The following is an 11,872-nucleotide window of genomic DNA, read 5'->3' as shown; positions in this document are numbered from 1 at the left end:
GTTGTTCCCCTGGAGCTTTCTTTACTACGAGAGACAGAGACACTGCGGCGACTATTTTAACATCTTCACTTCACTGTGATCTGATACTGAAGTCTAAGAGGCCTTCACATCTGAGAGGTGGATATTCAAAACACTGCAGTATATCACTTTAAACTCTGTGTTTGTGGTGGGACGGGGGGGGTGATGTTCACGTTCTCACCTTACTGGGGTTGTCAGGTGGGATTTCACACTCAGTACATGTGTTTGTCTCAGTGGAGAATTTGACCTTTCACTCCAGAGAGATTTACAGGTCTGTCAGAACAGCCGGGTCACACTGTGGATACACCGGAGTGTGTGACCTGTGTGCGAAGGTGCTAAAATCTGCTTCATATGAGATTGTGTGTTACACAATATTTTGGAAGACTGTGCACTAACCCTCCTGTTGCACAATCTGTAAATCAAACAGCCCTGACGGGGGGGGAAGTGAGTGTGCATGTGTTTCATGTCAATGGTCTTTTTGGCAGATGTGATCGCTTTGCTTTCTGACAGTGACATCAGGAAGTGTTTAGGAATTAAAGGCTGTGGAAACTCTGAGATGGAGATTGAGCAGTGACGTGGGGAACGGCAGAGAGGCGACGAGGACAACACCGATGCAGAGGTCTGGAGCTGTTGAGTCCACAAAATCATTTCAACTTGGTTAAGAACAGTGGCCTTTGTACAATTGTATTTTGACAATAGCTAGATAAATTTGATTCAACAATGCATCTAATTAAAAAAAAAAAAAATTTGCTTGATGGACAACACCACGGGATTGTCCACTGGAGGATCATCTCCAATCTATTTGGCATTTATTAACTTCTCAATACTAAAAATAGGCAGTAGCTGCTCTACTGAGGCCATTCTAGTTAGATATTAGTTGGTTATTTTGGGTGAACTAAATGTCTTTGTTTATAGCATCAGTTGAATCTATTTATAAATTGTGCCTTTTGTATTTTAAAATAGTTTTTACTCTAATATAGTAATTCCCCTCTATACTGTCTGTGCACTATTAAAACCTGTTTTTGTACATGACAAAACTCAGTGAGGTAAGTATTGAAAGCAGTCCCATCTAGTACTAAGGCAGACAGCGCCCTCTAGCTACAATAAATTATATTAAGTCAATATTTGTTCTCGATGCAGTATTCAGTGATAGTGTATGACACACATTTCACAACAGAATATTACTAATATCTATTCATGTGAGCTGTTCAGTGAAGGTAGATGCTTCACTACACGATCTGGAAGTGTATTCCTTGTAGGTCAAACTTACACTGTATAGATGCTCTTAATTCTAACAATAATAAAGATGGAAAAAGCTCAGTGGCATAACTCATTTATTATTGAATAAAAATTGGACATGAACACGTGCAGACTAAAAACCAGTGTAACAAATTGACAACCCTAAAATTTTTTGAAATCAACTCTGCCTCCCCTGCTGTAAAAAAAAAAGACAATTAAATTGAAGTTTAGACCCAGTTTGCTTCTTTTTTTTGAAACTGTACAACAGCTTTAGCAACATGCACCTGTCCAAAAGGAAAACAAAAAGCAAAAGTAAACTAAAACTCTCCTGCCAGTCCCTTTGTGCAAACATATTGATCTTTCCTGAATGATCACTTTTATTTTACATTTATTCATTCAACCCTTCCACTGCCAAGTTTTGCTTTTATAAATCAAAGCGTTCACATTTTGCCAGCAGACTATCAATCCATCTTTACACTGTAAATAAGTTTCCCTCTCCCCAGAGTCTGTAACTTTACATGTAAAAGCAAAGACATAAGGGTAGGCTAGAGGGATGCGAGGTGTGTATGTGTGGAGGAGGGCATCATGGGAAAATAAAAATAATAACCTGCAGGTCCTCGACTGATGTCGCACTGTGTCGACACCTCTACTCACCGATCACTGATCACATCCAACCACGTGGAAAAAAACTGAAAAAAGGCTCTAGACTCTTAACACCTACAAACAGCACATGCTGGTAGTTACTGCAGCAGCAGGTTCCTCTGATGCACACCTTCACTCTACACCAACACAACCTCAGCCAAGCATCAGCTACAGGCGGCTGCTGTGTCAGCCGTAGTCAAAGTGATAAATGTCCCATCACCAAGGCGTGTGTGCATACAGAAGCTGTGTGTAGGAGTCAGTGCTTCCAGAGCAGCTTCCAATATCAAGCTTTAAGTTTCCCATTAGGACAAAATAAATGTTTCTACAGGTATGTGTTATTTGACTGAAGCCAACAGAAGTCCAGCTTTGAAAAATCTACATCCATACAAATTAAATACTTTCAATGATTCAGGATACAAGTGAGGAACCCAGAAACAACAGTGTTGGAGTTTGACTGATGTTACACACAAAATGAAATCAGACCTGGCGTGTTCTCCATTAGACAGCACTGTGCTGTTTGGCTTTGACTGTTTCTAATTGGTTCTTGACCAAGCCCCCTGATGTGTCTGCATCTGATGCTGCAGATATTTGGTTTACTTTCATATTAGCTGTAGTGTAACCTTTGAAGGACTTTCAGTAATAGTCTTCATTAAAGGATCAGTCACACTGATTATTTACCGACAGTTAACTTGATTCATCAGTATACAGAGAACTTGCAGGATCTAATTTTGTTTTGAGGAAACTGAAAACACTTCAGTGACTATCAGCCCCAGAGCTAGTCTGACGGGAGTGTGTGAGTGTGTGTGTGTCTCTCAGCGCCGATGACGACCATGTCCTGAGTGTCCACTACTGCTGTGGTGTTTGCTCTTGTGGCTACGCTCCCTCTCTCTTTCCCGGTCATAGGAACGAGACCTCTCCCTCTCCCTCCGGTCTCCTCTGTGACCTCCTCGTTCATGTTTGTGTTTTTTTGAAGAGAGGTCAAACGAGCTGCGTTCTCTGTCTCTCTCCCGTTCCCTCTCTCTGTCCCGTTCCCTGTCCACCTTGACAGGCGTGCGGGACCTTGACCGAGAACGCGAGCGCTTCCTCTTGTGGCCGGATCCTCCACTGTTGCTATGGCGCCCGCTAGGCTTGGAGTCACTATTGCTGTGGTGACTGGTCTTAGACTTGAGGTGGGGGAGAAGGGGTGAGGGCGGGTGCCGCCGAGGCGAAGGGCTCCGGCTGTGGGAGCGAGAACGTGAGCGAGAGCTGTAGGTCCCTGAGCAACTGCGTCTGCTGTTGTAACTGTGGAAACAGAAAGATAAGGGATTAAGCCAAGATTCACACTATCATAGATCAGTAAATTACCGTTACATATTTTAAGTGAATTTACTGTCTGCGAGGGGATCTGGATCTAGACCGGGAACGTGTTCTTGAACAAGAACGACTTCCGCTCCTGCTGTTCCTCCCGATCTTGACCTCTTTCCTTAACCTGGAAGAGAAGTATGGAAATTAGACAATACACAATATTTTGCCAGCAGTTCTCTGGAACAAATATTTTTAAACTTTCTTTTTTCTACTAAACAATAATGATTGACTATTGCTGAAATATTCTCATAATGCAATATTTTTTTACCCATTGTGTGGACTCTTGTTGACCTGGGCCCGGTTGTCTGGCTCCTTCTTTACTGGTTTGAGAGTCTGGGGATTGGGGGACTTTTCTTCTACTTTGACCACACTTGGAGAGCAGGGTTTGGACGCAGGGGAGAAGCCGCCCAGTGTGGACAGTGCAGGGGTTCCATCAGGATTCAGGCCTTTGGCCTTCAGCTTAGCTTCCGCTAAAAACATCTTCCTTCTCTCCACTTCCTTCTCCAGGTGGTCATAGTTAGGCTGGGGAAAAACAAACATTGCCTGTTTACATAGAGAACAGAGTACTAGCTACTGTGAGTGAGAAGCATCACCCAGCTGTTTGTATTTGTTGTGAGAGGCAGTTTCTCTGGTAGCACACAGAACAGGAGTCTTTAACACTGGAGTTTTAAGTTTAGTGACCAATGTAAACAAAAGAAAGAAAAGGGTACCTTCTTCCTGGTGTACAGTTTCAGGGTGGTGATGCAGATGTCTTTAATCTCATCTTCACTGGCACCGAACAGTAGGTACCAATGAGGTTTGGATGGCAGAGGTATCTGGGGAAAAAATGTGGACAACAGTATGTATTATTACATGGCACTTCATTGCATAGCCATAGAGGTTTAGATGCGATAATCAGTGTTTCTGGAAGCTTCCTCTTACCTGCAGAGCACGGGCAGCAAGGAATATGCAGGCACAGGCAATAGTCTCAGCTTGGAACCTCACAAATACGTTTGTCCTCAGACTGTCGTTCATGTAGTTCCTACAGAAGAGAAAACAAATACATAGCATCTTCTCTACACAAAGACTCACACATACCAACATCCTCAAGTTACTGCTGCAGGTCAACAATCAATCCAATTATTTTTCTATTTTCAAATAATCATTGCTATTTATTAATTCCTGATTAAAATGTAATCAATTCTTACGTCTACAAAAATGTTACCAACTGAGCTGTATGGTTGGTGAATTCTGAACAAGAGAGAACCTCAACTGTCACTTGAATTGTTAGTCTTAAGAAATTGGGGATCTGACCTTTAGCTACAGCAAAAGCTTTTCAAGTTACATTTTAGCCGAGATGGCTATAACGATACCATCTACACATTATATGGTTACAAGTGAAATATGCACTTGATCCATAAAGTTTAACTTTGTCCATTTCTCCCTGGGGCAGTCGTGTGAGATAGTGCTGTATGTCACAGGAAAAGAATGAAGACAGAGATGGGAAATATTCTACTGAAGACCCTTGAAGACCTTTGTACCACACAACATGACCCCAGAGGAACTACATTAGGGCTAATGATGAACAGGACAATGACATGTACCTAGTGAGGTGGGGGGACATGCAGGCATAGAGATGAACATCCATCTATAATGCAGTCGCTACATTGTCATTGTTAGATCTGGAAGAATAGGGAGGTACGATGTGTATGGTGGCAAGGAAGACAGTTTTCAGTGGCATGGTTATGTGATCATGATTCAACGGTGATCTGCTACTCTGACGACATCGCACTTGAAGTGATCCAAACAAAACTTGTGACCTTTATATTGACTGAAAGCCACCTGCAAATTATGAAACAACTTCCCATTATACCTTACAGCCATGAGCTGAAACCAACCTCCATAAGACCACTGATTCTATTTTTCCTCAACCCATTCCACTATGTTGCTTGTAAACTGATCTACAGACATTAGGATGGAAGGTGATTCTTCTCCACTGAAATCTGTGAAACGAAACAGGTTGTGCGACAGTAGGTGCTCTAGGACAATGGATACATGACATTGGCCGTCGGGAGAGCATTAGAGAAGATACAATGGCCGGGATGTGAATCAGGCAGGTACAGAGTGATGTGAGCGTCTATGTCTTTCAGAAACATAGAAGTCAAAAAGACAGAAATATGTGTGACAACAGAAACATGACCAAAACCTCAGATAAACTACCTCAACACTGTTCCCACTCAGATTTTCAAAAAGAAAAGCTAGGCAAAGCAATGAACTACAACTTTTCACAAAGCAGCACAACGTCCTTTCTGCAGGTGACACTTCTATTTGCATACACTGTAAGGGATGTCACGATATGACATTTTGGTGCCATGACTATTGTCAGGAAATATCACGTTTTTCACATTTATCGCTACTATAGAAAGAAAAAGACACCACAAGCAATATATAGCTAATAATATAGACAATGAACTAAAATATTTATCATTATCAAATATATCAGGTGTTTTTTGTTGTTGTCCTATTGTGGAAGGTTGATCATTGAATTTGTGTTTCCAGTCATCATAAGCAGTTTATCTGTATAGGACTCTTATTGTGAAGGACGAGCGACATAAATTTTACCGTTTTGGGAGTAAGGTGTTGACTAGTTGTGAAAAATAAACTGTCCTGGTTCAAGCACACATTCTTCGTTTCCTTATTATACTATTACTCTCAGTATAGGTGAATTAAATTCTCCGCTACATGTATAATGGTTAATAGGATAGAGTGAGAGAGGGTGCGTGTCAGCTGCTGATCAGAAAACCGAGAGAAACAAGGACTTCTCTTCTCAATAAGAGTTTTTTTGGCCAGCGTTGGTGGAAATAAGGCTGTTACTAACGTTTCAGTGGCTCATGTACACAAACAATCGCACCGCACACACGAGACTTGCGAGAGGCACGACACCGGTTAGATAACGTTATTTTGCTATTCTCAAAGTTATGAAAACGCGGTTATTGTAAAAACGGTTAATCCCGAAATCCCTAAACTATGTGTGGTGATTACCACCCATTCAAATCACACGTACAGCTCCACTAGACGTATCTCACAAGTTAAAAAAAACTGCCTCCGAGGGATTACTGCCAGTCTAACCTGCCTTCAATTAACAGCCAGATCTGCGCTTTAGTAGGTCATTCTGAGCTAGTGCTACGACAGATAATATGTGGCCGTTGGATTCTGACTGCTGCGTGGGCGAGACAGGTCCTTGGAGGCAAATCCTGAGGACTGGATCAGCCTGAAAGACAGACACATGTCTGAACACCACGTCAGTTGGGGGTAGGACACAGTAATACGGGTACGCTGGTCAAAAAAGTTATTCTGTTCTGGCTACGTTTACTTCATTGTTAGATGCAAGTAAACTAGAAAAAAGTCAGAATAGCTACTTGGCAAAAATAGGCATTACAGTTGAAACCTCTGTAACAAGACCAAAAAATACAAATCCTTCTGGACACCCAAGAGAAAACAAGATGATGTTGGCTGTTGGGAAAGGCCCGCCCGCCCCCTTCAGTGAATCTTGGCATTGGGATTGGCTGTCTGGAGAGGGACAACCAGCCAATAGGGGGAGCTTCCTGAGGTCATGTGGTTGGAGGAGGCAGAGTTCAGAGGTTCTTTATGTGACTTACCAGCATGGACTACCCTTTAATCAAAGAGTAGAGAGAAAGGACAAAGTTAAACCAAGTTCCCTGGGCCTCGAAAATCAAACAGACTTTTACAGCAAAGCCATGTAAGGGCAGACGAGAGTGAGACACGAAACAGGTTTGCAATAAATCAAATTGCTCCATCAGAGAAAAAGAGGCGGAAGGGTTTAAATGAAGTGAGGGGATGTCACAATCAGACCTGGGCAAAATGGATGTCGAATGGTTTTCAAGTTTGTAATTAAAAACATGCAGGGCCCTTGAAGATCACTTATCTGACGGGTGTTGTTTCCACATATGGTTTTGTCCCAAGATAAAACGAGTGCTCTTCAAGTAATTCAACCATTGAAACTCATTCAATTTCATCTTTAGCCCAGGTCTGGGGGTACTTCTTGCAGACATGACACGGGTTGCTGCTGTGGGGGATGGACAGTGGAGAAGTAGAGAGGAACTTACCAGGCCGTCTGGACCAGTGTCTGGTTCTTTTCACATTCCAGGACTTGAAGATACATGACGATAATCTGGAAAGGTAAAAAGTATATGATGTACAACAAACTGAAACATGCTGCAGGAGTGACATTGTTAGAAGATGCTAGAAACTGCTTTCTGTGTGGGTGCGTTTGCATGGAGCAACAAACTCCAACCTAAAACAACTTCACTACACATGTGAAATGCTTGAGTGTGCTTTAAACTCACCTTGTGTGGATGCTTGACATGCACACAGAAGCCCAGCTCCTTCAGGATCCTCCGCTCCGCTTTGATGACTTGGTTTTTGGTATTTATGTAGTTCTGATCAAGTATCAATGAACTTGGAGTCCTAGTTTATGAAAGGAATCAAAATAAAATAATGGTTCCCCCTTTGAAATAAATGTTAAAAAAAAAAAAAAAAGAAAGTGCCCTTCTGTTTTTTAATTTCTCTTCTTTTTTCCGTTTCAACCAACTTCAAGCAACAGCTCTGACTGTTTGCATGCCTGACAGTTTGCTGGGGTTTGTGAACTCCTGTGGTTCCAGTGAAAGCTTATGGGATTCTTTAGACAGGCCTCAACCTCAACCACTCCATGTCACAGCTTTAATAGAAATATCAACCTAATACATCTCTGTAGACCTGAACTGTAAACTCAGAAATCAACAACAAAATACCATGACCTATTGCCTTACTCCAACCTACAGTTAAGTCCCCAACACCACTGACTACTTATTCTGCTATCAGTGCACCAAATGTTAAAAGTCAGAAAATATGTTTGACCTGTTCTGCAAACACAATATTGTCCTACCACCAAACATCTGCCGGTTACACACAGCCCATAATTTACAATACTGAAACTACTGATAGAGATAAAATATTTTTATATCAATCATTCAAAAAACCCTCTGAGTGGATGACTAGTACCTCATGCTTTCAATAGGTGTTTGTTAACCTCCTAATGCACCATCAGTATCCTACAGTATGTGAAATTTTGGATAAATTACGAGAATAAAATGGACCTAAGAAAAAAAATGTCATCAAGTCAATTATTCTGCATCCCTCTAATCGAATTTAGCTGAGTTGAGCACCTAACTTCTGAAGGAACAACGCAAATTTATGATCTGATTCTAGAATTTGCAGGTCTTAAGTAACACAGAAATTTAAATGTCAACGCGGTCATGCTACAAACGTCATGCATGGGGAAAAAACTCAGCATTAAAGTAAAATTCATTAATAAACCTGACATGTTACAATCCAAAACCAAGTCTAAAAGATATCCTTCCTACAGGTGCACCACTAACTCTGGTATACTTTAATGCTGATCCAAACTAACTTCACATAATGCCAAACTACACAGCTACAGTGCATGCACTGATCCTAAAAAAATACAGAACCCTGACAGACTCAGTGTTAATAATATATTCTGCCTCAACAAACAAGGTGATATTTCTATAAAAGCCATGGATAGCAGTTGGTGAATGGGGTTTTGCTCTTAAAGCACAAACAAAATGCATGGTGAGGAGGAGGAGCAGTCAGAGAAGAGAACTACGTTACCCAATGGTCCGCAGATTGACGGACTGATACCCAAAGCTTAAGATTGAACCACAGGAGTCCTCAATGCGCCCCGGGCCAAGGATTTTCGGCCAACCTGTCATCCCCGATCCCAGTGGCCCGCGGTGGTTCAGACCACGGGCGTCTCCCACAGGAGGGATGGGGTGGGAGGAGATAGACCCCCTCGCATCATGGTTGTCATGCCGACTGCTTCATCTTACGTACCATTCCACATCACCCAGGCTTTGGTAAATGTAGCTGGTCGCTGTTAGTTGGTTGCAAGGGAGAAAAGAATCCAAGTTAATGCCAAGGTCGCTACTAGTGCCATGAACAAATTTCTATGAAGATAAAGGCACATGAAATTAAAGCAGCTGTGCCTTGTCTTACAAAACACTGCAGTTTATACAGTGAGATGGTCGAGATATAATTTTCAGTGTATTGTCAAACTCTGGTGTCCTATGTAGACAATTACACTTTTCAAACTACGAGTGAGGCGGAAACTGAAAAGTTTTAAAATGGTTTAGGTTACATAGATAAACAGAAGAGCACCTTCACAACAAAAAAAAACAGATCACAATTTCACATTGGATAAAATTTTTAATTAAATGCAATGCAAAAAGTATTTCCATTATGAGGCGAGTGGTCTCAACATATGTACTTACTTTTTGCATCGGATCTGCCTCAGGTGGTGAAAAACATTGACGACATCGCGTATTCGTCGTGGCGCTTCCTCAATTTTGGAGGCCAGGTTGATACAAGCCATGGCAACAATCTGTGGAGACAGTCACAGCAAAGAGTTGGAAGAAAGAGTTCCAGGAAGTGAGACACGTGACCAAGGAATCATGGGATGCAGTATGTGATGTGACAATGTGTACAACATGAAAACAATTACAGCAGTAAGCGTTAGGCAGTCATATGCCATGGGACTACAACATGGTGGAGAAAACTGTAAATGTGGGAACAGGAACATTTTGTAACAATGCTGACTTGATCCTAGAGGTGGTTTTAAGCCTGAACACTATAAAACCAATAACTATTAAGCAATTTTGTTGACGTTTGCTTATCTCAGAAAAGGCTGAGCCAAAGAAAATAACACTATAGCTTTTAGTTTGTTATTAGAAACGTTACCTACATAAGATATTACCAATAGTTAGCAAACCACTATTTAGAGCCGGAACATAACCAATATCGTTAGTTATGAGCAGATTAACAGCTATTGAACACGAATTGCTTTTAATTGCCGCCTTTTCTTTCGTATTCCATATCCATTGTGTTCCCTGCTTTACCGAAAGTTGTTCAAACAACTGTTTGCCTGCATTCTCCAGCTAAAGTCTTCCAGACTTTCCCTCCGGTAACAAATATGTTTTGGGATTGAAATTAGAAATTGAGCTCTGGGGCGACGTATCGACAACATGGCCGCCACAAACGCAACCACAACGTTATGCTATGCTAACATAAGAACAAGCAACGGCCTGACAATAACCCGCTGACTCGGGAGCACTCACCTCGAAACTGTGCTTCACGAAGGACTTGGAGTAGAAAAACCGATGGAACAGCACCTGTGCGGTCGCCATCGCCACCTGAGGAGGAAATAAGGTAGATCGATATTGCCCTGTTTATCATTTGGCTCGTGAGAGCTAGCTCAACCTTGCACAATGGCCGGCCGCCATTTTAATTCCACCACGCCAACGTCCAGAAGCTAAGGCTACAACAAGCTAACAACCAGGCCGAGGCGGGCGGAGGACTAAAAGCAAACTACTCATATCTACATGTCGTGGATAAAACACAAACCAGCGTGTTCTTTATTTTACACTTTCACTATTTACGGGTTTTTACCTGGGGCAGCCGGAGAAGAATGCCCGCCGACTGGATCAGCTCACAACCGAGGATGCGAAGGTCGGTCTCGGTGTTCAAGTCAAGGCCGTCGAGCATCGACGGTGTCGGGGAGAGTCTCTCCTCCGGAATGAGCGAGTTGTCGATGGTGAGGTAAACCTCGGAGTAAACTTTGTCACCGATGAGGATGCCATCGTTGTTAGTGGACGCGTTGGAAGATACTGAGAGGGGACCCGCAGCCATCTTCGCCCGAGAAAACACAGCAGCGCTCAGCCTGTTGCCTCGACGGAAGGACGGTGGAGCACAAAGTCTGACGTCACCCCCACCGTGCCCTAAAGCTCTGTGCACATCCGCGGTAGTAGAATAGTTCCACAGTAGTGCGCTACACTTCTCTTTGTTTCTAAACATGCTTCCTCCGCGTAGCCTCGCGTTTGCACCTTCCATTTTATTAAATATGATATGACCCTTAAACACGGGCTAGCTACAGACTATTTAGCACCTCAATAAGAAGTCATTTATTAGTCCCGCAATGGGGAAAACATTTACGGTAAAGACAGCAGATCAAAGGCATATCAAAGGAGAATCCATTCCAACAGTGTCTGTGAATTCTGTTACATTTCCTACTTCTTCTAAAGTAGCAGGCGGAAGCGACTCACCGCCAATGCTTTCTGTGACGTATTTTACGGGAAAGTCCGGGCATCTCACCGTTACGTGTGGAACATATCCATCCGCCAATTTAAAAAAAAGTGAAGAAGAGAAAATGACACTTATTAAAACTCAGCAGATTTTAATTAAGGAACCGGTGTTTGAAAGTTGAATTTGCAAACCACAAATATCTACTTATTAATGTTGTGTAATCAATTCAATGTACACCAATCAAAGAAGGAAGAGCAGGTCAAAATGGTTGAATACAAATGACAAAGTTAATTTAAGACTGTGCTGAAGAAGGTGCAGCTCCATGAGAACAGTTGGAACAAAGAACATTTTGTTCAGTCACTGTCGGCGCCAGGATTTTACAGCCTGAAGCCTTGCAATAACTAAAGATGGCCGTCAGAGGGAACCAGACACCCAGCATATGGGCGCTTCTGAAAATGTGGAACCCTCACTGAGGCTGTGGGTTTTCATCATT

At 42.3% G+C, this 11,872-nt stretch overlaps 1 protein-coding gene across 3 annotated transcripts; it reads right to left on the bottom strand.

Moving 5' to 3' along the window:
• Positions 1-1,335: 1,335 nt before the first annotated feature.
• On the bottom strand, positions 1,336-11,341 carry ccnl1a (cyclin L1a). Of its 3 annotated transcripts, XM_020095068.2 has the most exons (10): positions 10,747-11,341; positions 10,416-10,490; positions 9,573-9,682; positions 7,590-7,710; positions 7,350-7,414; positions 4,165-4,264; positions 3,954-4,058; positions 3,512-3,765; positions 3,269-3,367; positions 1,336-3,180 (listed from the first exon to the last, which is right to left on the bottom strand). In XM_020095068.2, the coding sequence occupies exons 1-10, from the start codon at positions 11,185-11,187 to the stop codon at positions 2,712-2,714; spliced, it is 1,839 nt and encodes a 612-aa protein (XP_019950627.1). In that variant the 5' UTR covers positions 11,188-11,341; the 3' UTR covers positions 1,336-2,711. The 3 variants fall into 3 exon arrangements, 2 of the variants coding, with proteins under 2 accessions (XP_019950627.1, XP_069390241.1); XR_002203058.2 differs by lacking the exons at positions 1,336-3,180; positions 3,269-3,367; positions 3,512-3,765 and adding an exon at positions 6,882-6,895 and having other exon boundaries at positions 3,958-4,058; positions 10,747-11,315; XM_069534140.1 differs by lacking the exons at positions 1,336-3,180; positions 3,269-3,367; positions 3,512-3,765; positions 3,954-4,058; positions 4,165-4,264 and adding an exon at positions 4,366-6,895 and having other exon boundaries at positions 10,747-11,315.
• Positions 11,342-11,872: the final 531 nt, after the last annotated feature.

The sequence above is a fragment of the Paralichthys olivaceus genome, chromosome 11 (genome assembly GCF_024713975.1).
Source record: "Paralichthys olivaceus isolate ysfri-2021 chromosome 11, ASM2471397v2, whole genome shotgun sequence".
NCBI lineage: Eukaryota > Metazoa > Chordata > Actinopteri > Pleuronectiformes > Paralichthyidae > Paralichthys > Paralichthys olivaceus.
The sequence above is the reverse complement of the archived record's forward strand: the minus strand, read 5'-3'. Positions and strand labels throughout refer to the sequence as shown.

Bases quoted from the DNA above. Each gene is read 5' to 3' on its own strand.
- ccnl1a (XM_020095068.2), bottom strand. From the start codon at position 11,187: ATGGAAGGTGCAAACGCGAGGCTACGCGGAGGAAGCATGTTTAGAAAC. The intron at 7,711-9,572 runs GTAAGTACATAT...TTCATAAACTAG, and splicing joins AGGCAGATCCGATGCAAAAA to GACTCCAAGTTCATTGATAC. The intron at 3,766-3,953 runs GTACCCTTTTCT...GTTTTTCCCCAG, and splicing joins AACTGTACACCAGGAAGAAG to CCTAACTATGACCACCTGGA.